Source organism: Poeciliopsis prolifica, unplaced genomic scaffold (assembly GCF_027474105.1).
Source record: "Poeciliopsis prolifica strain line A6 unplaced genomic scaffold, Auburn_PproV2 SCAFFOLD062, whole genome shotgun sequence".
NCBI lineage: Eukaryota > Metazoa > Chordata > Actinopteri > Cyprinodontiformes > Poeciliidae > Poeciliopsis > Poeciliopsis prolifica.
This window is the reverse complement of record NW_026562437.1, coordinates 1,337,463-1,363,554: the sequence shown is the minus strand read 5'-3', so window position 1 is coordinate 1,363,554 and position 26,092 is coordinate 1,337,463. Positions and strand designations below refer to the sequence as shown.

The 26,092-nt window shown below is 41.6% G+C and overlaps 2 protein-coding genes across 5 annotated transcripts; both read right to left on the bottom strand.

Annotated features, from left to right (window-relative positions):
* Nucleotides 1-5,105: 5,105 nt before the first annotated feature.
* On the bottom strand, nucleotides 5,106-8,662 carry LOC129379935 (uncharacterized). 2 transcript variants are annotated; one of them, XM_055060889.1, is made up of 5 exons: nucleotides 8,639-8,662; nucleotides 8,428-8,521; nucleotides 8,173-8,347; nucleotides 6,366-6,870; nucleotides 5,106-6,293 (listed from the first exon to the last, which is right to left on the bottom strand). In XM_055060889.1, the coding sequence occupies exons 3-5, from the start codon at nucleotides 8,196-8,198 to the stop codon at nucleotides 6,126-6,128; spliced, it is 699 nt and encodes a 232-aa protein (XP_054916864.1). In that variant the 5' UTR covers nucleotides 8,199-8,347; nucleotides 8,428-8,521; nucleotides 8,639-8,662; the 3' UTR covers nucleotides 5,106-6,125. The 2 variants fall into 2 exon arrangements, with proteins under 2 accessions (XP_054916864.1, XP_054916863.1); XM_055060888.1 differs by lacking the exons at nucleotides 5,106-6,293; nucleotides 6,366-6,870 and having other exon boundaries at nucleotides 6,880-8,347.
* A 2,217-nt stretch (nucleotides 8,663-10,879) lies between these two features.
* LOC129379934 (GRB2-associated-binding protein 1-like) lies at nucleotides 10,880-25,078 on the bottom strand. 3 transcript variants are annotated; one of them, XM_055060885.1, is made up of 14 exons: nucleotides 24,907-25,078; nucleotides 24,638-24,783; nucleotides 19,313-19,441; nucleotides 18,807-18,972; nucleotides 17,458-17,647; nucleotides 16,266-16,894; nucleotides 15,415-15,497; nucleotides 15,219-15,328; nucleotides 14,369-14,664; nucleotides 13,753-13,824; nucleotides 13,011-13,107; nucleotides 12,648-12,777; nucleotides 12,435-12,563; nucleotides 10,880-11,946 (listed from the first exon to the last, which is right to left on the bottom strand). In XM_055060885.1, the coding sequence occupies exons 2-14, from the start codon at nucleotides 24,710-24,712 to the stop codon at nucleotides 11,761-11,763; spliced, it is 2,292 nt and encodes a 763-aa protein (XP_054916860.1). In that variant the 5' UTR covers nucleotides 24,713-24,783; nucleotides 24,907-25,078; the 3' UTR covers nucleotides 10,880-11,760. The 3 variants fall into 3 exon arrangements, with proteins under 3 accessions (XP_054916860.1, XP_054916862.1, XP_054916861.1); XM_055060887.1 differs by having other exon boundaries at nucleotides 12,489-12,563; XM_055060886.1 differs by lacking the exon at nucleotides 24,907-25,078 and having other exon boundaries at nucleotides 24,638-24,889.
* Nucleotides 25,079-26,092: the final 1,014 nt, after the last annotated feature.

Genomic DNA, 26,092 nt, shown 5'->3' with positions numbered 1-26,092 from the left:
CTACAAATGGCCTAATTTAAAAAAGAGGCACAGTTTGGACACACCTTAAGTTTTTATTTTTATAACAAACTAATAATCTGAACTTCTGCTGAACCAGGACTCAACATTCAGCATTTTTACCCAACCTAGTCTGATCACAAGCAAGTTATTTATAACCTGTCAGCATAAGCTCAAGTTTTTAATGTAATTTAATAACCTCTGCCTTAACTGTAGTTCTATAATTTATTCAATTATTTCCCGATAAAACAAGTTTTGTTGGTACAGTCTGAAGTTTTGTAGGATTTCATTTTAACACTCTGACTCACCACAGATGGTTGAGGTCATGGCTGAGAGCAGCAGGATCCTGCAGATCATCTTCTTTCTTTGGAAAGCAGAAGATCGTTAAAGCAAATGTACAAGAAGCTATTAGGAGCTAAAGAGATTTAAATCCCTGATTGTCTCTTAGAAAAACAGTTATACTTGCTGGCATTCAGCCATCAGCCTGCAAAACAGTGAAACCTGAAAAACCTGCTGCGCTGATTGTTTATTTCAAGCTCTATGAAGTCGTTTCACTAGTCAAATTATTTAAATGTCATGCTACCTGTGTCTGTACTTCTGCCAAATATTTAGCCAAAAATACTTTTTGATTTTTAATCTCAACAATAATCTGGTAAAATAAAGCTTAAATAATTCACAGTCCCTGTTTTCTGCTATTTTCCTGTCTCTGTTCTGTTATTTTAAAAATACTCACATAAAAATGTTCAGTATAAACAGACGGCTGGCTCTCCTGAATCAGCGTCTCCCAGAATGCTTTGCTCTGCTTCTGAAGTTCACAGATTAAAAGTCTCAGTTTTACAGCTGGCGCTGCAGGTGAGCTCAGGTGTCTGATGCAGCTGCAGATACTGTTTACTGTTTTACGCCGTCAAACGGGGAGTTTAAGTGTTACGTCAAAGAAACACTCCCTCTGTCATTTCTGTTTACGCTACAATGGTAGTAAACACAGCTGGTCTCCTCGGCAACAGATAATAATAATAACAAATAATAAAAATCATTACATTTGTCTAAAAATGTTTAGAAAATCACTCACTAACAACAGCCTAAAGAAATTAGGCCTAAATATTGAGATTCTACAGGATCAATATATGAAATTATTAAGTGTTCAATCTCCCCTGAAAAGTTGTTGTTGTACTCACTGTGTCTCCATAGGAACAGTGAGTACAACAAATAAACTGAGACAAGTCACCAGGAAATAAACATGCAGGGTTAAACACAATTACAGGAAGATATGAGCGGCAGAGCAACAACTTTCCCTCAGAGAAAAGCTCACTTATGATACTGAAGCAGTTGCCTCAAATATAATGAGTGAATGAATGCAGGTTTTATGAAAGCAAAGCGCCACTCGATGGTGACATCACCACCAAATTCCTAAATTATAATTCAGGAATTATAATTCCTCATCAGAGCTGCAGTTCTCAAACACAAAAGTCCCGAAGATCGAGTTTCTCTGTGATGCTCGATCCAGATGCAAAGCAAAAACAAGAAATGTGGAAAAATAGTGGCAATTCTGTGAGCCATTTAAAATACTTTGAGAGAAATCGAGCCAGAAAAGAAAACATCAGAAGAGTTACACAAAATGAGCCTCAACCCCATATGAAATATACAAACTAAACTAATAAGAAGAGAAAATGAGATGCATTTAAGTCTGAAATATTCAAATATTTAAATCAAAAATGTAAAAATTAAATTCAAAACGCCAACATGACAAAGTCGGACTTCAGTTCAGACTAACATGGAAGATGAAGCCTGAAAGATTCGAAGATGATTCATTCTCTAAACGCTTAATCATCCTCATCTAAACCTCATGAGAAGTTCGTCCCTCATCTCTGTCAGAGAGCAGTGTTTTGGTCGGGTCTCCATGACAGCAGCCCTAAACATTGGAGGGGAAATCAGCAGGTGTAGCAAATTCATGGGGCAAACAAGCAGGAATGTTCAGAGCTGATGCCCTTCATGCATCATGCACCTCAATGCAATTCATCAAAAGCAAAGCTCTTACAAGATGCTAAATGTTTTAATAATTATTTATATAAAGCGCTGAGGAATCCTGTTGTAATCGTACTATTATTTTTCTGCCACCCAAATGAAGCTTTTTAAAGACATTTTCTAAAACTCGCTGAACTTGACAGACGCTTCAGGACTGAGAAAGATTTATGGATTTTAATGTCGCAAAAATCAAACCAGAAACGGTTCCACTTTCAAAATACCCTTACAAGAGCAATGTCTGGGATCATGAGCGCCCCCTGGCACCAGGTAAGAGAACTGCCTGCCTCATCGGTAATGATCGCTCCTCTGCACACAAAACATGTTACACACAGTTGGTACATCATAAGCCTGGCTTGTGTAAAGAAAAGAAAAAACAAAATATGCATTTCTTGATGAAAATGCAAGTCTAAGGAAAACGCAAAAGAAAATATATATTTTTTTGTGACAAAAACACATGTATAAGGAAAAAATTAAAAAAACAACACATACATTTCTTGTTGAAAACGCATATAAGAAAAAATATTTTTGATTTTATTTTTAATTATATCAGTTTTGGTTCTCCATAGCGTCTCTGCTGCAGTGAGCATTTCTCTGGCAGGGCAGAAATATTCCTAAAGATGTGTTTATAGTTTTACAGTTCATGCATTGGGAGAGAAGATCTCTGAAGTTTAGTCTCATATGGCCGCTGTATCAGCTCCCTGTGAGGATGAGGATCCATGTTTCACTGCAGAATTTCTCCAGGTAGGAATCAATGTTAAATCCACCGTTTGTTCACAGGTGCACTGAACGTTCACCTGCTCGATTCTTTTCTCCAACACTTAAACTTTGCAAACATTTGCCGCGCTAAGCTAAATATGCTAACCCCGCTGCAATGTGGCGAACGTGACGTCATCATGCAGGTTGGCGTTAAATAAACCATCTCAGAGTAAAACTACTTACCAAACCTGGTAAAGCAAATTGTTCTGAAACGACTCAGCTTGGTGGGAACCTGTGATTCTGGGACGGAGTCAATAAATTAAGTCCTTTAGTGATACAACCTGCAGCTGCAGGAGTTCAGGAAAGAAGATTTGATCCAGAAACGCTTTGTTTTAACTACCAGTATTATTCACACCAGAGTGAAGAAACAGAATGAGACTATCATATAAAAGTCTACTAACACCAAAACATTTAACGCTTTTGAATTTGTTGTTCGTTGAAAGTAAACTTGCCAGCTCCTTAAAATTGACCAATTTAAAATCTTGTCATTTATCTATTAAACCAATCGATATTCTCTTACTCCACTTATGGGTCGGTTCTACATGTGATCAGCATCACGTCGTGTTTCCAGATCCAGTAACTGATGACTGATGGATTTAACAGAAGTCCAAATAATTTAAATTTATTTCAGTTGTATTTTTGTTATTTGTTGCTTTAACACACTACAGTTGTGGGTTTAAGTATTGTCAGTAATTTTTTTACATTTCCTTTTAATCTTAATCTTTTAAGTCTCTGTGTCCTGATCACCAGGCTTAGCAAGTTTTCTAATAATGCAAAGATTTGATTTTTCTGTGTATGTTGCTGGTCTACTGAGTTTCTGTGTTTTGCCCTTAACTGCCTCCAGCTGTCCCTCGTTGTCCTGATTACTCCTGTGTGTATTTAATCCCACCTGTGTCAGCATGTCAGATGTCAGCATGTGTTTCACCTGACCAGTAGCTACCAGCATCTGAGCTCTTTGCTTTACTGCTTAGCTGTTTCCTGGACTTCAGTATTTTTCTGAGCTTCATCAATAAACCCATATTTTTGCTACAACCTGGGTTTGCCTCATCTAATCCTCACCACCCCAACAAACCACAAATTCATTATATAGATCAGCCTAAAGGGAGATTGACAATTAAAATTACTTGATGCTAACAAAAGTCCAAAAACAATTGTAATTGTCTCTATTGACTGGAGAAGTTGCAACACCATTTTAACTCCCAAAGTTTAATGAAGCTATTTTACATGGTCAACTTTTTTTTTAGTAATGACTGAACAACCTTCCACCCCAAAAACTGGTGCAGCGATCAACGCTCTCCTTCACAACTAGAGATGGCGAAATACTGATTTTATTTACACGTACACGTTCGTTCATGGATGTTTCCACGTGGTGCAACACGAAGCTCAACATCATTAAACGTGACGCAAGTCCTGTGGAAACGTGGCAAGATACGCATCTTGTCACATTTTATTTATATTCAACGCATTTTTACAAGACAACTAACACATTATTGTCTTGTGATAGCGCTCCAATTATTATTCTTTTTTTGCATGGTAGCAATGCGCTCCCATAGAAAACTTTTCACACATCTCTACTCAATTCTTTCTGGATGGCTTCTTACACGACCCGTCATTCAGTGTTGGGCTCTCAGCAGAGACGTACGAGTCCATTCAAAAACACAGGATTCTCCTTTAATTTGAACAATTTCAAACAATAAAATTGTTGAAATTTCATTGCTAAATTTGACAACTCAGTTCGGTCAAATTTAGCTGTGTTAAATTTAATAAAAATTTAACACAGCTAAACAAACGTCGAAAAGAACACGAAACATAAAATTTCGTCCAGGACGTGCTCCGATGAGTGGCCACATCTTTTTAACATATAGTGGTTCTTATGGAAACATAATTAAATCCTTAAATTCTAAAATATACATAATAAAACTTGAAAACGAAAATAGCACAATTTGTACACCTTTTTCCACCTGTGTGCGCAGCGAACACGTTTCTCTGGGGCGTTTCGGATTATGTGCTGTTGCTGTAAGTAAGGATCGGGCCTGCTGTAGATTGTAACGAGTTGATTGTTTTATTCAATACTCAAATTATGTGACTCAACAGTAAAAATATAAACCAATAAGTCTCGTCTTCCAACTCAGTTCTGTCAAAACAATGAGTTGTGAGATCAGCATTTAATCAAAACTCTCCTTAATCTGTCAGTGTGCAACTTTCCTTCCCTCAAAATTTAAATCAACTTCACACTGAACTACCTCACACCCTGGAGTTAGAAAAACTTAAACACGAGTCCATTCAGATCAACAAACCTCTCCTTTAATTTGAACAATTTCAAACAGTAACAAAATAAAAATTTAACATACTTTAATAAAACATGAAATGAACATAAAAACATTAAATCTAATTTTTATTTATCCAGGACGTCGTCCTCCTTCGAGGTCTGAGTGACCACATCTTCTTCACGTAGTTAAAACATAAATATATTGAGTTTTTTTTAATATATGTTTATTTAAAACTGAATCTTATAATTTATTTGTAAAATCAAGAAAAACAATACACCATCTGAAAAAGAAAAAAATACAAACTGCAAGTATATGATATACCATTAAATCAACTGTTAATTTTTATACAAGATATAAATAAAACCTTTAACCAACATTATATACCATTCACACACCGACCATCAGCAATAAACGTTGAACACTGAAACATCATTCAGCTTCGCTCAACATCGGATGGTTCCTGTAGGAAGCTGAAGAGTGATCCAGGAGCTGCAGTTGGCGGCTTGAATGAGGTTCTGAAAGGTTTCGAGTTCCGGTTTGGTGGAGCAGGAAGGTTCCTGTGAGTAGTGGATCAGGCCCGGTGCTAACCCATCCTCGGGCGTACTCCAGCAGGATCCGACGTTCCGTGGCGTGCCTAACTCTGGCACGAACTACAGGGCGTGTGACTGTTTGGTGTAGTCCGTGAGGGGGTGCTTGAGTGCGGGTCCGCAGGTTCTAATGGAGAGCCTGGTTCTAAGAGAGGCTGCAGTCCCGGTTCTCTTTTACCCGGGCCTCTGGTTCTGTGGCTGGGGTAAGTAGCTCCACAGCAGGCCCTGGTTCTCAGAGAGGCTGCAGTCCTGGTTCTCTGTTACCCGGAGATGTGGAGCCATGGCCGGGTTAAGTGCTTGGGCTGTGGGTCCCTGGTTCTCAGAGAGGCTGCGGTCCTGGTTCTCTGTTACCCGGGGCTCTGGTTCCCTGTCCCGGGTAGAATTAAAAACACTTTAACAATTCCTGGTTCTCACGGAAGAACAGGATTTTACCCAGAAAACAAGCATGAAGCAAGGGGAAGAGGCGTTTGAAACGCTTTATTGAACAAGCACATTATTCAACAGGCTGCTCTGCTTCTCTGGAGAGGTCGAAGGTCCTCCGCATGGCTGCCAGCTGGCTGACATTCAGCTGCATCACGTAGAACCGGTCTGCCGTCCTGGTGTCGTGGCACATGAGGTGGGACATCTGCTGCCTGACCTCAGCGCACTGTGTGTTCCTGGCCTGGAAAGAGAGACAGGGAGGTTTTGGTACCGTGGCTGGGGGGGGAAAGCTCACGGCTGCAGGTCAACCTACCATGGTGGCCACGGCGGTCCGTATGTCGGTCAACGAGGGAGTCCCCGTCAGGCGCATCCTGGCCCATGCGTCCCTGGCGAAGGCGGTGTGCTTGTTGACAGGGCCTCCGTTGGTGTTGAAGAACACCAGGTCGCAATCCGGGCGCAGTTTGCGGCGTATGGAGATCCAGCTTCTCAGCCAACCGTATTCCACCGGCGTCACAAACAGCTGCAGTCCCGGTTCTTTTACCTGAGCCTCTGGTTCTGTGTCTGGGATGAAGTGCTTCGGGTGTGGGGGGGCACTTACATTGATCACGTAGCCGGAAGAGTCGTGCCTGGATCCCGACTCGGCCTCTTCCACCTCACACACCCTCGTGTTCCAGACCACGCCCGGTCTGTGGCCGAAGAGAGAAGCGACGTACAAAGCCAAGAAGCCGAATAGCTTGTGCCTCAGGGTGGCGTCGTGCCTCCTCTGCGATAAGTCCTGCAACAACTTCGCAATCCAGGTCCGGCACTGCTCCAGGCACCTGCGGAGAACCGGCAGCGTTACTGTGCGTAGTTCTTTCTGTGCTTTCACCTGGATCTGATGGAGCACCACGGGAGTGGAGATCTGGCTGGCGGCGGACTTCAGGGCCCGTGTGACGGACACCAGGCCGTGCTTGGTGACCTTGGAGCCCTTTGGAGGAGTCTCTGGAAGTAGGTGAGGAATTGACCAGTGTTCACCAGGTAGACTTTGACGGTGGTGATCTGCTTTCCCCGCTTTAGGAGTTCGGCGGGCCAGCCAAGGACCCGGTCGGCGTCGTCCAGGAACCTCCAGGAGTCCAAGCCGCACTTCCCCTCGGCCATGTGGTTAAGGAAGTGGGTCAGCCGTCCCATCTTGGATCTCACGTTCTCAATGTGCTTCTTGGAGGGTAAGGCTCCCACCAGGTGCCTCTTGTAACCGTCCATATACCGGACCACGGTTTCTGGAAATTTGATGGGTCTACGCACCGGATCGGGAGTGGTGGAGCTGGGACTCTGTCCTCCCGAGCCCTCCTGCACCACCGCCTGCTGCTGGATCCCTAGGTCCACAGGTTCGCACTCGAACCGCGGCACGGCGGGGCGGGGAGGCGATGGAGGTGGAGGAGACGGTGGTGGTGGTGGTTGAGGCGCCCCGTCTGGTGATGGTGGCGGGGAACCATCCTCCTCTCCCTCCTCCTCCTCATCGTTGTCCTCCACCACCGCCGGCCTCCGTGGTGGCGAGCTGCGGGAAGGCCGCATCCCAACAGCCAGAGCACTACGGCCTTCCTCCAGGTCCAGCCTGGTTCCCAGAGACATGTGGGGGTTGGACCGCCTCAGCTCCCTCAGCTTCTCCAACGTCCTCCACCACTGGAGGCCGGTCAGAAGCCGCCGCTTCTGCCGTGGGCCCAGGTCTCTATGGGCTTCCTGGAGGTGCTGAGGCACACGCCGTCCTCCATAAGCGCAGCCCTGCACTGGGCATCTCATGCCCCTCACGTTGACTCGTCCCCGTGCATAGGCCAGCAGGATACGACGTTCGGCGGGGTTCCCGACTCTGTGGTTCTCGTCCAGATGCTCCTGCAGACACCATGATCTGCAGGAGCATACTGGGCATCGATTATCAAATTTGGACGCGGTCATGCTGCTGCCAAAAAGAGGCAAAATGTAAATACCTGCAAAACTCCTCGACGGTGGACTCCAGGGGTGCTCAAGTCCAGTCCTCGAGAGCTACCATCCTGAAACTTTTAGATGCAGCCTTACTCCAGCAGACCGAGATCTGAACAGGTCTGGTAATGAGCCATTCATTTTATTCAGGTGCAATTTGACCTCACCTTCCACGTTTCTTGCATGCAAACATTCACTGGGGTCCTGCGGCCGTTTTGGTGGAGGTTTGGGCTTCTTTGTGGCGGCTTCAGCCCGAGGCACCGATGAGCCTCCGTACCCATTGGGTCCGGCTCTTTGGTGACCAGAACTGCCCATGTCTGAAGCCACATGTGGGTTTTGACTCTGCAAAGAAAGTTTGATGATTTGCTCTTTTTAAACGTAACGAGGCGTTCAATGAATGAAGAGGATTGCACAGTACTCACGTCTCTCTGAGTGATGTCACGTTTTTAATCCCGGCTTGTTTGGGTCTCTAGCCGGCGCAAAAGGTAAAGTAGGGCAGAGCGCGCTCCCAGAAAGCTGTCGTCCACAGCCATTTCATTATTAAATTCCATTCTTAATTCTTATTCCATTATACTTTTGACCATGAACAAATGAAGGTTATTTATGACCTTGGCGCGCTGGATATGTGCATACCTTTGGTCTTTGGGATGTACTACAGTGGAAGAAGACGTTAGTGCATCATTTTCTGTTGAAGGGATCCCGTTTACTAGAGCTGTTTGTGGAGCCTGGAACATAACATGAATCAGAACAGTACACTTCAGTTGTCATATATTCTTCATAACATAACCAAGAGTTAGAAAAGACTTAGTAATGTATACATATATATATAAATAACCAACATTATTTTTTTTTACATTTGAGATTTAGAAACAGAAAAAAAATTTCTGCTGTGAAAAACATTAACCGTTTATCTAAACATAAAATCTCACATCAACATATACAGATAGACAACGTATACTTCTGACCTTGACTCTTTCTGAATCCTCAGTCTCATCCAGACCATCAATGCTGTTAAAGTCGGCCATCACTGTTTCGGTTTCTTGCATTACCTCTGGGTTTTCCATATTATTCACTCCATAGAAATACTCTGTTTCCTGATGGACCAGGTGTTGAATGTAAGGCAGGATATAAAATTTCCACATCGTCATCAGTGACACACGCTGGAAAATGACCTTCAGTTCCATCTGGTGAAGCTTTGGATTGTGGACTCAGCGATGCTTCGTCATCTGTGATAAGGTTCTGGCTTGAGTGACCTGCTTCTCCTGGCAGCTCCAGGCCTCGAGAGCCGCTCTCCTGCAACTTTTAAATGGTCCAACACAGCTGATTCAAATAGCTGAATCGCCTCCTAAATGCAGTCAAGTTCTCCAGAGTTCTGCTAATGACCCCTTTATTTGACTCAGGTGTGTTGAAGTAGAAACATCTAAAGGTTGCAGGAGACCTGGAGTTGCCCACCCGTCTCCTGGCGTATAGCCTTGCAAAGACGTCATTGAAGTTAATGGCTCAACAGAAGAGGCAGAAGTGTTGAGTATATCTCCCAACATCGTGAGGCTATGAAAAAAGAAAGACATCCATAAGATTGTGACGTCAAATAATACTACGTCCTCTTTGAATTTCTGTAATCTTCATGTTTGCTAAAAGTGGTCATTTTATTTTTTATTTTTCTTTACCAGTAACTTTACAACTCAATGACAGCATTTCATCACTGAGCTGGAGCGAGGGCCTGTAAGCAGTTAAAAGAGATGGAGAAAAATACAGAATCTACAACAGAAAGAAAAAAACTAAAGCATAAAAGAAGCTCACCAGAGCTGCCCAGCCATCCTCTCGATTCCAGTCCTCAGTCCTGCTCTGCATGTTTTAGATGCGCCTCTATTCCAGAACAGCTGGTCCAAATGATTGCATGACCATAAAGTACCGCAGAAGCCTGTTAATCATCCTTAGATAGATTCCAGGTGTGTGGCAGAAGGGAAACACCTAAAACATGCAGGGTAGGGGGGAAAGACGACCACAATTGAGAAACACCAGTAAAGATAAAAACAGGAAGTGGTCACGGGGTCACCAGACTTTCTGTGTGTGAGGTCACATCAACACCTGAAGCAGCGTAGCAGGTAGCAGGTCCTTCCATGAAAGTTTTGCTGGCTTTGATAATTCTCATGTTTCAGCAACATTTAACTGCCAAGTGAAGAACGATTCTGTATTTTAAAAGATGGTGTCAGTCCTTGCTATAAATCCCCAGACCTTCTATATAAAACAGTGACGCCTCCAACCAGCTGACGTAGTGGAATTAAGCACATTTTAGCCTGATTAAGTTGTATCGTCTAGTTATTGTATTTATGGTGGATTAAGATTATTTACCTGTTTCTAGGTTTGACTTGTCTTCAGTGCTGCTCCCAAATGAGCCGCTTCCTCAACTGAAGGGAGGGAATGTAATATGGATTACGAAGGAACCCAAAAGGAAAAAAAATCCCCATGTCCCCTAGAGGGCGCCGCAAAGACCAAAGCAGATTTTAAATTTGAAAACAATATTTTTTTATTCCAATTGCTGAAGACAATCATAAAACTCAGACCACACAAAATACATCTTTAAAACACAAATTCTGAAGTTATTACTAATTTATTAAACATTTGTTATTCATGTTTTAACACAAAAAAAATGCTAATTTCTGTTCTATTATAAACCTTAATCGAAATAAAGTCTGCATCTTGTTTACTTACACAACTCCCTACATGAGACGTTGCCTGAAATGTATTAATGTAAATTATTTTAGACAAGCAAAGATTTACGCTCACTGGCCACTTTATTAGGTACACCAGGTGAACCGATTATTACCACAAATAGTAAATTAGACAGAAAGACACGTCTCAGGTTTATAGAAAACGATTCAAAAGACAGAAAATCCACAGTGAGCAAATATTCACACATTCAGATGGTTTGGTCCAAAACTTGGAATAAATATAATAAAAGTGGATCAGCAGCAATACAATTATGCTATTCTGGTGATATAGATTAAATCTCTAAGCCATAAAAAATGTATGCTTTTCTAAAGTTAGACACAAATCGCGTTACTGCTGTCCGTCTAACAAAGTGGCCATTGAGTGTAATTATACAATTTAAAATAAATAATTTTCACCTCAAGGATTCCAAGAAACATTCAGATGAGCTACTTGTGATTTACATTCTGGTTGAACTTTTAAAGGGGCAGTATCACATAAAAATCAACATTTTTGACATTATTTCCCTCATCAGATTTTTTCAAGCACGTTTTGAGAAATCCTTTAGTCTCCATCGCAACCACTCAGCATGTTGCCTCTTTTTTTCCACTCAGCAAATCCCCCCACTACGCTCCTCCAGACTAGCCAGCAGAAATTAGCAAGCAGCTGGTGGAAGTGCACATGTGCTGAGCTCATTGTTTCAGTGAAATGCTGGTAAACAGGATGTTAAAGGGTTAATGGAGGAGCCATGTTGTGACGACTTAATGAAAGGTGAGTTTCAGAAAGAGCATGAGTTTCTTAAATTTCAAGGCGTAAATTTACAAAGTAACTATTTTTTAGTCATACTTGACATAAGTAGAATTTTTACAACAGAAGGTAACAGTTACTGGATACAAAATACGTGATACTGCCCCTTTAAGGAGAAAGAAAACAAGATGTGAAGTGATTTATTGCTTCAGACAAACACTGATGTCTGTTAGTCTGATAATGAAGAACTTGGTCCAAACAGCAGCGGTTCCTCTGGGAGTGCTTTTGCCCCAGCATGTCTAGCTTTTCTCTTTTTCTGTGGACATCCTCCCATCATGCCACGCTTCCCGCGTGTTCTTCAGAGCTTTGGTCCGTTTGGGATCCACCACCACGTAGTCCACCCGCCTGCGGTCGCCGCGCGCTCGTTCATCACCCGCTGCAGCCTGATGGCTGCTGCCGGGCCCACCTGCTGCTGTGGAGCGCTTCTAAAGACACATTCATGACACGGAGTGTTAACTTAGATTCTGCAACAAGATTCATTTACATCTATACTGAGTTATTACATAGTGCATTAGGAGTTATAATGCACTGGTGTCCAAACTCTTTGCAACATGAGACACAACTGTTCAGTTAAAAATAGTTTTTCTCTTTTGTTGTGAAAAATGCAAAAATAATTCCAGTGTAAAAACTAAATTCATACTATTAATGTAATTTTTACCCTGATTTCTATTCAGAAAGTATTAGATGTATTCTAGACTACAAAAGCATTAGCTGAGCCCCTTTATATATTTAGCCTAATTTAATAAATGGAAGCACAGTTGGGTCTTTGATGCCCTCTAGTGGACAAACTCCAAGCAGGTCAAATAAATCACTTAGACTTGAGTTATCCAGTTTATTAAAGTAATAATTACACAAAATGTTATTTTGGGCAAATTTTTCTTATTTTGGTGAAACATTTTTTTTTTTTTTTTACTTGTCTTGTCGGTGTCGATCGTCCTGTGTGGAGGTCCAGGTCCAGATACTCCACCTGTTTCTCAGCCCGTTGCGCCAGTGGGCTGCTGACTCCCCCCTCAGAGCCGCGGTGCACCATCATCCTCAGCGACTGCAAACGGAAACATCTAGATATTTACACAATACCAGGCATAAAAATGAGCATTGGGTGATTAGAGATGATAAAATGTCTCACCTGCTCCCCGGCACTTTGACTGAGGCTGGAGGTCACCATGCTTACGTAACTGTCGTCGGGGTCGTCAGAATCGGAGGATGGGGATGAGCTTTGGGCCGAGCTCGGCCTGAACGACCCACGAATGGACGGACTGAGACACAAAAACACAATAAATTTCTAAAATAATGTATAATTTTCTACTTTTTTGACACTTCATTCACCCAAACTTACTTTACTTCTCTGAAGACGTTTATATTCAACCACATTCATTCACAGCAGATGTAACATGCTGTAATACTAGTTTACCACCACAAGGTGGAAGCAGCGAGCACCTCAGATTCATGGCTAAATATATTTATTTCTTCCTGCTTTTGCAAAACTCACCCTCTAGTGAAGGTCCGAGTGACAGGTGAGCGGACAGGAGGCGGGACTTCCTGCCAGTCCTGCGACACCGGAGTTATTTCCAGAGGTGCTGGTTTCACTGAAATATACACATTCAAAACAATGTTTTTAAGTGTAGTTTTGTTTGTATGTGACCCAGTAAAATGTAATGTAATGCAAATAATTATGCTAATTAATTTAATTGACTTTCGCGCCCAAAAATATTTTCTAAGTCTTATGCAGTGGCAGCATCATGTCAACAGGGGGCAGCACTACAACATGTTCTACAAATAGTGAAAATATCCAAGTTCTGTCCTTTCCCTGCAATCTTGTTTCAATGCATAAAACTGCATAAGTATAAGTCAGCATATTTAGTGTTTGCAGGACCGACACAAACATTAATTATTAATGTTTCCATGTCCTGCATCTTTAGGTCTCCTGATGTTCGTTTGCATGTGTGCTGCTGCCAGGACCCTTTTCTGCAGACTTGTCAGGTAAACTGGTTGCAGATTAATAATTAAAATCAAAAGAGGTAAGTTGGGAACCGGAGAGTCATGAAATGACAGAGTTACACAAGACGGAGGAAAGGAACTATGAACTTCATCTTGTTTCTAAATGACTCAGTAAGTCAATAACAGACTAAAGCTGCACAAACACAACATGAGGTAACAATGTTTTCTAATACATCAGTAATATAAAAGATCCTGTCAAACTCTGTAAAAGCAGATAGTTTTGCAGTTTGTACCTTTGGTTTTATGCGTGGTCTCTGCAGGGATCTGGCTGCTGTTCTTCTCCACAGACTGACTCCCACAAACTCCTAATTTTAGGTAGATTTTATAAATCAATTGTTTTATGCAAGCAGAACGATAAGGAACTGTTGATTACATATCACCTTTCATAAGATAATTGTCAAAGTGCTTTTAGATGACAAAGAAAATTACAAACAGAAAAAAACTATATTTTTTAAAATAAAGAACTGAGATGGACTGATTTTCATCTGACCAGTTAGGTTTTACATGTTAGGGTGAAACAAAGACTTTTAAAAACACCAAAACAAGAAAAGACTGAGCTCTGCATTGCAGGGATGCCTTGCAGACCAGTTCACCAACCAGTTTTCTTATTTTTGCTCTGGTTCTAAATGTAAAGTCCTTTAGTCTCAAATGATAGAATCAGAAACATGTAAAGTAAAATATCTTATTTAAGAAGCTTCAGTTTGTGGACGAACAAAAAACCCCAGTAGGGGCCTTGACTAAAGGCGATTGTTGTTTTAAGAATCATTTTCTGTATCATAACCTCATAATATCAGAAGTCTCAGTGCATTATGAAGCTTCATCCGCCCAACAATAACCCCGACCTCTGACCTTTCCGCTGAGGTTTCAGGTTGCGGTGGATTGGAGGAGGAGCCACTTCAGCTTCACCTCCGCTGGTGTTGTGCATCGTATTCCTCCGCAGGGGCAGGGTGGAGGAAACCACCGGGGTCACTGTGGGATTACGAAAACCCATGTGGGCCGGCGGAGGCACTTGCCTCCCCAGCAAAGCCAGGTCACCTGCAGCAGCGACGGGATAAGCAGGTAGGGAGGAGGTCAATGGGGTCATTGGCACGTAGTTGCCATCTTGGAGCTCAGCAGTAAAGTCTGATGGACCCCCTGGATTAGCCCTGGATTAAAAACAACAATTTTGGATTAGGATTAAAAAAATACAAAGTTTCTGCAAATGTTTAAAGTATAAAATTTTTAACCAGCAACTAGATTCTAGAGCCGAACCCTAATTCCATCAAAACTAAATCCAACCTTCTTTTAGTTTTTTTAGCTCATTTTGGCTGTTACATGTTTTTTTTCTCCACACTGTGTGGATTATATTCCTGTAGATTTTAGCTTAGAAGCTGTTCTGACCTTACAGGTTAGCTTTGCAAACAAAGTTCTGCAGAAAGTTTTAATACCCTTTGCATGAATGTTTTTCCTCCTCTTCTACAGATTTTCTACTTGTGTTTTGCAGGCTTTTGCTTAAATCTGCTGCTTTTTTTTCCATTTCTTCCATTTCTGCGAGTCTCAAATGTTTCTGCAATATTCAGTTAACAGGAGATGAATTTTGTTCTATTTATAAGTCATATTACATCTTTCTGCTTTAATTAAACCGTTAAATGCTCAACAGAAAGCCATTTCCTTCTTCAAAACCTAACCAACACGACAAAGTGTTTTAATTCTGACTCACCTGGCTGCAACCGGTGGCTCATTGGTGGAGGCGCTCATGGGAACATAACTTTCATCCAGATCATCATCTTCAGAGCAAAGGCTTCCCAGAGGTACCATGCCTTTATTAAACTGGGAGAAAGAAAGAACAGGAGGGAACGTCACTTAAAGATGAGCAGCGAAAGCAACGATTACGTCATTTAAAGTGGGTAACTCACAAAGTAGGTGTTGAAGCTCTCACTGAACTCAAACACAGTGGCTCTGTCAGACTGAGTCCGAGGAATGAAGACAGATTCGCTCCCTGAAACACAGATATTAACAAACTTGCATCTTAAAATGTCTGTTTATCGACATCCTCCAAAATTAAGTGAAATAAGACAAAATCAAAGGATAAGAAGTTGTTGTTTCTGCACACATTTCTGAAGAGAAAACCTGATGAGATGTGGACGCAGACGAATCTGTGTGTCATATTTCAACATCCTCCTCAGTTCAATGTTCACGCTGCTTCTTTATAGCAAAACGGTTATTGCAAAAGTAATTAACAGGCCGTGAAATCATTTCTGCACAATAACATCTTTGTTTCGTTGCAGGGTAAAGTTCTCATCTTCTTAATAACTGCAGTTCTGGTGAAATTACTCTGAACACAAGCAGGAGTTGTTCCACTAAGCATGAAATCCGCAACCTGCCATCTGAGAACAATAAAGCTTCTTAAAAGTAGTTTTCTGATCTCCTGTGAGCTTCAAAGGTCACGACAAATCTTACTCCCGCAGTGACTAAAAGTTTTAGATAAACCGTTTTAAATATGTAAGATATTTAGCACCATGGAGAGTTGTTTCAGACCACAAAGCTTTTCAATCTGATTGAAAACAAGCAATCACATAAGTTAGTTTTGAAGGTTCTAGCTTTGTTTTAGGTTGTACCTTTGTGCTACACCGCCCCCTACTGGTTTGGCATGTTTAAAACAACTTTCGGGGGGGGGGATTCGAGTTGATTCAAGTGAATGAAACCTTTTCTGAAACCAATGTGTGCAATATTATTTTTTTATATTCTTCAGTAATGATGCCGTTACCTTTGGTCAGGGTTCCTCTGCTGATGCCTTCGTCTCTCCTCTCTGGTTCAGAGTTGGCTCGTGGCAGCGCACCAGGCCCTGTGCCAACAGCGGCGATCTCTGCAGGCAGGGTGACGGCTGGAGGCTTGGGCGGCCGAGGAGGAGGCGGCGGGATGGCGGCGTGGAGCTCGGCCTGAGTCAGCGAGTCCACGCTAGGTGTAGAAGAGGGCCGGTGTGGGGGAGGCAGCTGAGGGGTGGATGCTGGACGGGGGACCTGGTAGCCACTCGTGGTGCTGGAGGGATGAGCGTTGGAGCGGTTGTCATCGCTGAGTGTTGTGGCTGCCGGACGCAGGTGGAAATCTAAGGAGTGCTTCCTGGGATGAGGGGAAGGGTGGCCGTGACACCGGGAGGCTCGTTTCTGGAAGTCGGACGTCAGGGTGGCGTCCAGGGACTGGCTGAGGGGGCTCGCCATGGCAATCATTGTCCAAGGAGCCGACCTGAACCCGGACAAGGTTGGAGGTGGAAGGCTGGTTGGAGGAAGCGAAGAAGAGGAAGAGCAGGAAGAGGAGGAAGAGTAGGTGGCCGAGGGAGGAGGGTAGAGGTTGCCACTGTAGTCCGTCTCCAGAGAGGTGGATGAGCCCAAAGCCGGCCTGGAGATAAAGGCACAAACAGGCGTTAGATTACATCAGTGACCTCTGACTGTTCTAGCCCAGTGAGACAAATGAATCCAGAAGAGAGAAATCTTTTCATCAGCGAAGGCGAACTCTCCCTGCAGCGTTTTTACAGTGAAGTGTAGCGTGACGGTGGGAGAAGTCGGCCTCGGTAGGAACCTGTGGGTGTGATCCAGGTTGAGCTCCAAATCCCTCATTCTTAAACGCAACAAGTCCAAACCCGAATCTCTCCTTGGTCTTTTGTTCTGCAGATGGTTTTATTCAGGATGAATCTTTGAGAAGTTGTTCAAACATGAATGAGTCTCAGAAATAAATGGTTTCTTCAGTAAAACCTATAGCGACTTATTTGCTTATCCTTTAGTTTAATCACCATTTCCTTTGCTCCACTGGCAAAATTCAGAATCGTAAGATTGAAACCAGTTTTAGTTAGATGCATATCTTGGTAAAGATCCCAACATTTGAATGATTATTAGAGCTTGATTCACTAATTTCACACAAGTTTGGACCAAAATCTGTTTTATTTAGTCTGGCTGGTTGTTTACCTGGTGTGAGTCTGGCAGTTTGATAGCCACAGGTAATCATCCTCTGCACTGCTGTCATGCTCCAGATGACGCACACCCACAGGGTCGTATGGGGGCGGGATGGACCCCGATACCATGGTGGTCGTAGGCGTGCCTCTGGTTGCGGTCACGGAGGTGGAGGCAGAGTTGGACCTTAACTGTCTTTCTGCAGCTAAAGGGAGAATAAAAGCAGTTAAATCTGCACAAATTAAAAAATATGCAGCGCATAAATTATGCAGCCAAAACATTGTTGCTACTTTTCCAAACCACATTTTTAAAGTAACCGAGTTGTCCGTTTGATAAGACGTTTCTCATCATCACCTCCCATAAAACACGACATCTACATTTAATGACATGTTTATTTGGTATTATTTAATTGCTGATTATTAGCGGAGCGTCTAGTTCAGGATTTGGAGGTTGGGAGTAAAAGCAATAGGCGGAAAAACTCCTTTGTACCCACAGAAACCAGATCCCTCAGTTTGTGACCTACCACTCTGTTTTTTATATTTATTGTGCTTGCGTGCTTTGTCTGTCTCCAACATTGTCTGTGCACTTTTATGCCATTTTGAATGCTTGAAATGCCTGGTTGAGAAACAAATATTCCCTTTGAGGATAATAAAGGAACTGAACTCAACTGAACTGAATGGGGCGGAAAGAGAAGTTAGGAGACTCCGAACATGGCAGAGCTTTTCAGAAACTGTTGATATGCAGAAACTCGGGTTAAAACAGAGAATATTCTGGAAAGGGAAGACTCTCCAGTGAGCAGCTGATGTGTGAATAAAACTGTCTTTTTGATGCCAGAGGGAAAATCATGATTGGTTTAAGATGATAAACAAAACAATTTGGTGACTGATTTTTTTTTCAAATATTATGGTTCTATATTTCGATAAAGAGCTTCTTCTACTCCAAATAAACAGATTTCATGGAAGAGTCGCTGACAAACGTGCAGCAGCTGCACGACGACATCATGTCTCCAAAAAACAATCATCCAATCGGTGGATTTTCCACAAATAATTTGGAGCAAGAAAAATCTGCGAATGCGTGAATTTGTGAATATTGATTTGCAAATCCAGCTTAACAACAAAGAGAAGATTATAGTATAATTTAGTCAATCATGAGTCTGAAAGTAAGGAAGCTGAAAGAAGCTGGTGTGCTATTGAATCTCATCTGAGTCAACCCAAAGGACCTTTCATCCATATCTTTCTCCCTTTTTCTCCTCCTACCAGTTTTCACACTGACTCAATCGCTGCCCACACAGACAAACTAAAAGCAAGCAAAACGCAGCAAACAGGACATTTTGGATTTGGCTGAACTCCTGTATTTTGTCGTACCGTCATCGGTGGGGTTGAAGCCACACAGGAGGCAGATGGACGTGACCCAGCGGTTCATGTCCTCCTCAGACTCGGCCACCAGGTACCAGGTCCTCTCCTCGGTCCTCAGGTCGAAGACGAAGCTGCTCTCCAGCTCCTTCTTGGTGAAGGAGAGGCCGGCGTCGACCTGGAGGAAATGAGGAGAGTCGGGTTTCTGTAAGTCTGTTAAAGCATTTATAGATAAATCTTCTGCTTGAAGATTTCCTTCAAGCAGAGACTTTCAGGTAATGAATAACTCTTCAGGTTTTCATAATCTGTTAATTTTTCCCTTGTACTTTGGCTGCTTTTTGTTTTTAATTCACCAAGACATTGTTTTTGTTTATTTGGTTTCCTTTAATTGGGATCAAAGAGGCTCCGAATCTAAATGAAGTTACAATCACATCTTTGAGAAGTTGGTAAAGAATCAATTTAAAATGGGATCTTTGATCCAGAATGACATGACGATGGCATATTTTGGTGTTTTTTACCAGCTCACACAGATTCAAGTTGATGGTCCCAATCGGGCGCCGGGAATGCTGGTTCTTGTAGTACTGCAGAACGTCTGGTTCTCCACTCAGCCGCCCGCTACGCAGGACGAACCACCGCCTTTTCCATGCCTGGTGAAAAACAGTCAATACAGAGATGTTGAAGTTTTTGTCCACTTAATAAAATGTAACATTAAAATAAAATCTGCTCTTCTATTTTTGACTGAGCATATGGCAGTAAAGTTATTTCTTTATTTCCATTTCACTCAGAGCACAAGTAACATTTTAGACCCTTCGTTCTTTTGTTTAGGTTGAAAATTGTGCAATTTTGTTTTTAAATCATTTTCCACAAACACCAGCAAAACAAACAAAGAAATATTCTCTCCTCTTTTTACAAAGGATTAGTTTTTTTTTTCCTGAATTGTGGAGGTAAGATCGGCTGACCAAAAGTGCTGGGTTCAGCTGCGGTTGCTAGTTCAGGGATTGTCCTTCTGCTTTGTGACTTAACAATCCAGATGTCTCATTTTTCAGACACCAAAAACAGTAACAGAGTCCTAAAATCTAGTTGGGTGGCAGTAGAGACCCAAATGGCACAAAAACAAGAACATTTTGCATAATAAGTGCCGTTTAACATCCTGGTTTGTCCTCTGTTCTGTTCGGTTTAGTTCAGTGCCATGCTCACACCGGGTCTGTTAAGTTTTTACAAATAATTCATCATCATGCCACACTTTAGTGGTTTTCTGCAGTGGCTCTGCAAGCACCTTCCTGACAGCTTATTTATTTTTATTTTTCCAAAACGTCAGGTAACGTTTGCTGATTGAACTAGTTTTATGCAGGTGAAACTAATCAATTACTTTTTGAATCATAAAGCTTACAGATTGTTGCTGTAGACTTTAATTTTGGACGTCATAAACAAAGTGTCTATTGATTAAGATCAGATTAAGAATGTTTTTCATTTTTACTCCAACACACGTCACTATTTTGACTGAAGTGGGGTTTAACACTCCAGTAAACATAAAAACTAAACTAAACACACATGCAGTGAGCTGGTCAATGTAACGCTGCTCTCTGGATGCTGTCATCACACAACAGGCATTGTGGGTACAGACCATCTTCCTCTGAATTACACCTCATATTTTAGACATGACTCAGACTGTGTGTGTAGGTAGAGTGTGACCGTGATTACTTAAAGGCGTGAAGCAGAGCACGGAGAAACATTTTAAAGTGAATTTGCAGCTTATATTCAGAGGAAAAGGATTCGTTTTTAAAAGCTTTTTTGTGTTCAGCTTCAACTTGTCCAGAAACAGAAATCCCTTCTGATCCCTGCTGACCAACGTTTCAAAACAAAACCAACAGGGTTCCACAGAAACTCACCAACTGTGTTCATGTGATGAAAGTTTGAGAGGCGCATTCCCCTTTCTGCCTCTGCAAACACAGACAGGAAGAAGCTGGACAGGAAATGCTGGTGAGAGTCGGCTCTGGAAGCCAGCGCCTGTTTATTCTCTTTCCCCCTCAGGCTGTTTGATAATCGTTTGACTTCAAGCTGCTGGGCGGCTGCTGCTGCTGCTTGCATGAAAATGTTTTCCTGCACCTTCCAAGTTGAGTCGTTCGTATTTTGATCCAGGTTCATTTTCACCGTTGAATTATTTGACACTTTGGTTAAGATGTGGAAACAATAATGTAATTTGGATGCAAACATTTTTCAGCCCTGCAGCTCAGTTTGTTTATTTGCTCAAGTTTCACTATGAATTATTTGTTTTGCTTTTATAAAATGTCAGTTTGAAATGATAACGGCTTATATTTTACTGCATTTTGTTGTTGGAATAATCAGCGTATCGTTTTCACTGAGGTTAATTAAATGTTATTAGTTTTTGCACTAAGCATTGGATCTCCAGGAAAAGTTTTAAACCATATAAAATGATCTATTCTATATTAGTAATTCAATGTTACCTTTTGAACTAGTTGAGCTACTTTCATTTAGTGAATAATTAGATTTTTATCGTCTGCTGGATTTTACGAAAGTAGTTTTAAAAGCCAGTTTTCTTTTTCAGCTTCTGAGTAAGAGAGAAGATTTCAGCAATAAGTACACTTGGAGTTAATAAGTACCAAAACAAGACTGTTTCTCTAACAGGTCTCATCTGGGATGACTTTATTACTGTTTTTTTGGCAGATTTTTCCTCAAACCTGAGATTCTTTTTAGTGCTTTACTCAGTCAGAAAACGTCTCACTCTGTAAACACCCAAACAGTCTGCTCAGTCAGGAAATGACAAAACATGAAACTCACCAACATTTCAGACATAAAGAACACTTCTTTGAGTTTTAGGTCTTGTAAATATTGTTTGTTTTTTTTCCTAAAAAAAGAGAAGAGTGACAGCGACTCTTTAGATAAAATCAGGAAACAATCAGACGGTTTGGTTTTTGGTTTCACCTACTGAAGACAATACATCCATATCATCAAACATTTCACTCCCTGATCTTTTTTTACTTCAACTAAACCCCCAGGATGGACTGATGGCGCAGTCACTCATACTACTGCAACAACACATTTTGGTATCATTGTCCCAACTCTGACCTATGACCCTACAACTCTCAACTTTTGAGATGAGAGGTGCAATTGTCTCCAAGAAACGGTGCAGGAAGTCCTGTTTTTGTTGTCTGGGGTTTGTGAAAACGTCTCAGTCTGTAACAGTTTGTTAGTTAAACAAAATAAATCAAATTAGCAAGCAGCTGATTAATACGTCTGGTCTCTGCTAAAACCTTTAAAATGGAAATATCATCCCGAGAGGAAGATTTGAAAGTAATAATGATGAACTCTCTTCCTGTGACAGTCTCCTCAAGCCCCCTAATGTTTCCTCCTTCGACCTTTGAACTCAGGAAGAGGGCACAATGGCTCTAAAATAACACTTCCTCCTTCCTGCCGCTAAACTAAAATTAACACTGCATCTTAATTTGAAAGTTTCCCCCCATCTATTTGCTCTTGACGCTGAAACGATTCAAACAGCAGACAGGTGACCATAAAACACTTCACTGTTCTGCAGAGACACGAATCCAAACGATTTGGGTCCTAGTCAGTAAAACCAAATAATAATAATAAAAAAAGAAAACAGATACAAATTTCAGTTTGAAGCGAAACTGACAGATTTTTTCACATTTCAGTTTCTGAACCAAACATGGTCTTAATGAAAAATTGTACCTTAAGTTAGTACTAATGTACTCTATATCAATTAACTTCAAAAATAACTAAATGTTTCAGTTTAGTGAGGGATTCCCATTAGGAGGTGATTTTGTATCAAGTCAGCTCATCAGAAGGTTATGTCAATACAGTTCTGCAACACAGGAATTATTCCTTTTTTTAATTTTAATTATATGTAACTTTTGAATATTTTTCTTAAAGTTTTCATTTTGCTGTAACAGTAAATCATGAGACATAATCTGTGAAAATACCAAACGCCTCTGCCTCTTCCCTCTTCTTCTAGAGATGAACCGCTCAGTCAGAACCCACCAATCAGAGCCAGGAGGAGAGCTGTCAATCATGCTCATGTACGCACTGCTTAATGTGCAAGTCATAGAAAAACAAGTTACAGTTAAAGGATAACTGTTAATATGTTATCAGCATCTACCCTGCACATTCATGGCACGCTCTGTCGTTGTGAGTAGCGCCTACACGAGCATTATTGACATGCCAAGAAACCTCCTTGTTCTGATTGGTTGTTTCTGACATATTTCTGCAGATAGCATGTGGATAACTTGATTTTTTTCACCCAGATTCTGTTTTCCTGTCAGGACGTAACAAATAATTACTGCAGCTTTAAGAGTTTCAAACATGGACATTTCTAGATGTTTCTTGTGTTACTGTGGCATCCCTCTGTGGAAAACATGATGTCCAGCAGAGCAGGACCACACTGTCCAGATCAGGAGGACCCATCCTGAAAACCCAAGCCAAGAACCACGTCAGCGTTCTGGTTTTTGGATGTGATCAGCCCATCTCAGTTTGCTTTAAAAAGCTACGAGGAGGAGATGAATCTAAAAACACTGCTTGAGGTAGAAAACAGCCTCATGCAGTGCAAGAAATGCACAACATTTGCAGATTTGTCTCGTTTCTGAGGCCCTCAGGGGCGTGTCTGCAGCATATTTGCGACTGTAGTTGAAGTTACAAAATCTACCTCGTCCTCCTCGGCGTTTCTGTGTTTCCAAATGTCTACGAGAGCTGGGCCTCTTTTTTCCCCAAACAGGCCCAGCTGAGAGCGATTAGTTTATTACATAACACAGCGGCACACACACTGAGGTTTCCAGAGAGGGAACTTTAACCACAGTCCTAACATGAACGCACGGCCGCTGCTGCCATTACACTGCAGATCTTTGATCATGTGTTGGCAACAGAAACACAGCGGGATGGAGTGTGTTTATACACACCCTGCACTGTGGACGCCGTCATGTAAATGTCTGTTTTCCCTTTTTCTTCCTTGTTTTTCCCTTATAAACTCAAACAACTGTGAATATAATTGAGATGGAATCAAATCTTGCTAATTTGTTTATTTATATGTTGTTTTTTAAAACTGCAATGATCTCAAATTCTCAACGTTATTTGTCTCCATTCTCATATCGAGTCCAAATATGCTTTTTTTCATGTCATTATTCCTGCCAGACTTCCCTTCCACACACTTTCTGAGGAAGGAAGGCAAACGACAATAGAAGAGGAAGAGAAAGTGAATGAGTGAAAGAGAGAGAACCGGAGAGTTGTGATAAGAAAACAGCAGCTTTCTCTGGAAACATGGAGATCATGAGGAAACATGGGAAGGAGAAAGGAGATTAGCTCAACTCACTGGTGAGGCATGTCAGAAATGTGGGGTGTGTGTGAAGCTGCTGCTGCTTCTCTGGGAAGGGAGTCCAGCTGTTGTCCGACAGAAAACAGCATGTGGTAACACAAATGTTGCTTTTTTCTCTGTGTGTTTTTTTATGTAGGAGAGGAGAAAACTGGAAAAACCTGAACAGATCCAAGGTTTTAGCTTTAAACCCAATTTGCATTTAACAGATGCTCTCCACCTGTGTGTGTAGAAAGTCTTAGATCAGCGTTTAACAACCTTTTACTGATGATCCACAGACCAAAGTGAAGTTTAATCATGGTAAAACATTGCAGCAGCTGTCAGCTGCACTCCATGTTTAACTGCTTTACAACTGGGACTTGAGGAAATGACTCCTTGTGTCAACAGTGATGACACACACACACACACACACGCACACACACACTCAGAACTTCAGAGTTTAATTTAGAAAACACTCAGGAGAGAATCCCCGAGACGTGATGTTTTCAAAGGAAATGTTACTCACATAACGGCGCAGTTTTTTCTCTGGAGGTGATTTTCGCAGCCAGCCTTCACACACCACGTCTCCTGCTCCGCTCATCCTCAACCGGGTCAGGTGTCAAATGAAAATATCCAATCTGTCAACCGGGATGTCAACCAGGCACTCAGAGACTGAAGAGGAGTCAATGCAGGTCGATTGGAGAAGTCATCAGACGAACAACCATCAGTTTGACTTGCAGTCCAAGTTCAGAACAAGAGAGTTTTCCAAAATGCCAGGAATTTGAATGAGCTTACTTCTACGTGTTGTTTCCCTTCCTCCTGTGATCCAGATGAATCTATCACATCTCATCCCCACATGGCCGAGTCGCTCCAGGTCGGCGAGTCACACCTCCTCCTCAGTGGGTTTCCACTTCCCGGCAGAGCCACGCCCTCCTGTCCCTGCTGCTGCTGCTGCTGCTGCTGCTGCTGCTGCTGCTGCGATAACCAAACACAATGACTCGGCTCGGACATTCCTTCCCTGCTTTTCTCTCCTCCCTGGTTTTTCCACTCCTCCTCTTCCTCACTCCTCCTCCACAGCCAAACAGGAAACTCCCCCTGTGGACCTGAATGTTTGGAGGAAGGAGTTTCCTCATGTTACATGGATTATGACTAAATCGTACAGCCTGTAGGTCTGCAAAATGATCATAAAGTGGATTAAAAAAAGCCTCAAACATGCAAACAGAAATTCCCCAAGGAAATATTAACACAATGTAGTTTAATTTATCTTAGTCAACACTTTATATGTGTTATTTTTTAAACTAGGAATTATAGCAAATGGTATTAAAAAATTTTGTTGTTGTTTTTTTACATACACGCAATATTAAATACAAATATTTTGAAAAAAGCATAATGTAAAAAAAAAAACATATTTTCACAATTTCATTAGCTTCACATTTTTCAATTTCCTCTTTTGTCCAACTCATAAATAATTTCCTTCTGATTTTTGATTCTGGTTTTTGAATATTGAATTAAACTATATTCAATTCTTATTTTATTTTTAAAATATTTTAACATCTGATTTCTTATTCTTTTGGGCATTTTCTTCCAAACTCTCAGTTTTTTAATATACTTATTGTCCTGTTATATATAAGAGTTAGTCTTTGTTACTATAGTAGAAAACCAACTTTAATTCAAACGCAACATAAACTATAGCACCACCTAGTGGCAGGATGTGTGAACAGGTTGGAGAATAAAAGTCTTATTTCCCCCATTTTTAGATTATTCTTTTCCTCTGAAGTATTGCATCTTTGGAATATTTATTATGAAGTAGCAATCGAGAATGAAATTACAATATATTGCAAAGTAAAATAATTACAGGAAACCTAAATGAAGTGATGTAAAAAGTTTTTAAGATGGTAGATTTGTGTGTTGCGGTTCTGTCTCTGATAATCGTCTTTTACTTCAGTGTTTCTGTCCTGCTGGTTCTGGTTCTCCCAGGAGA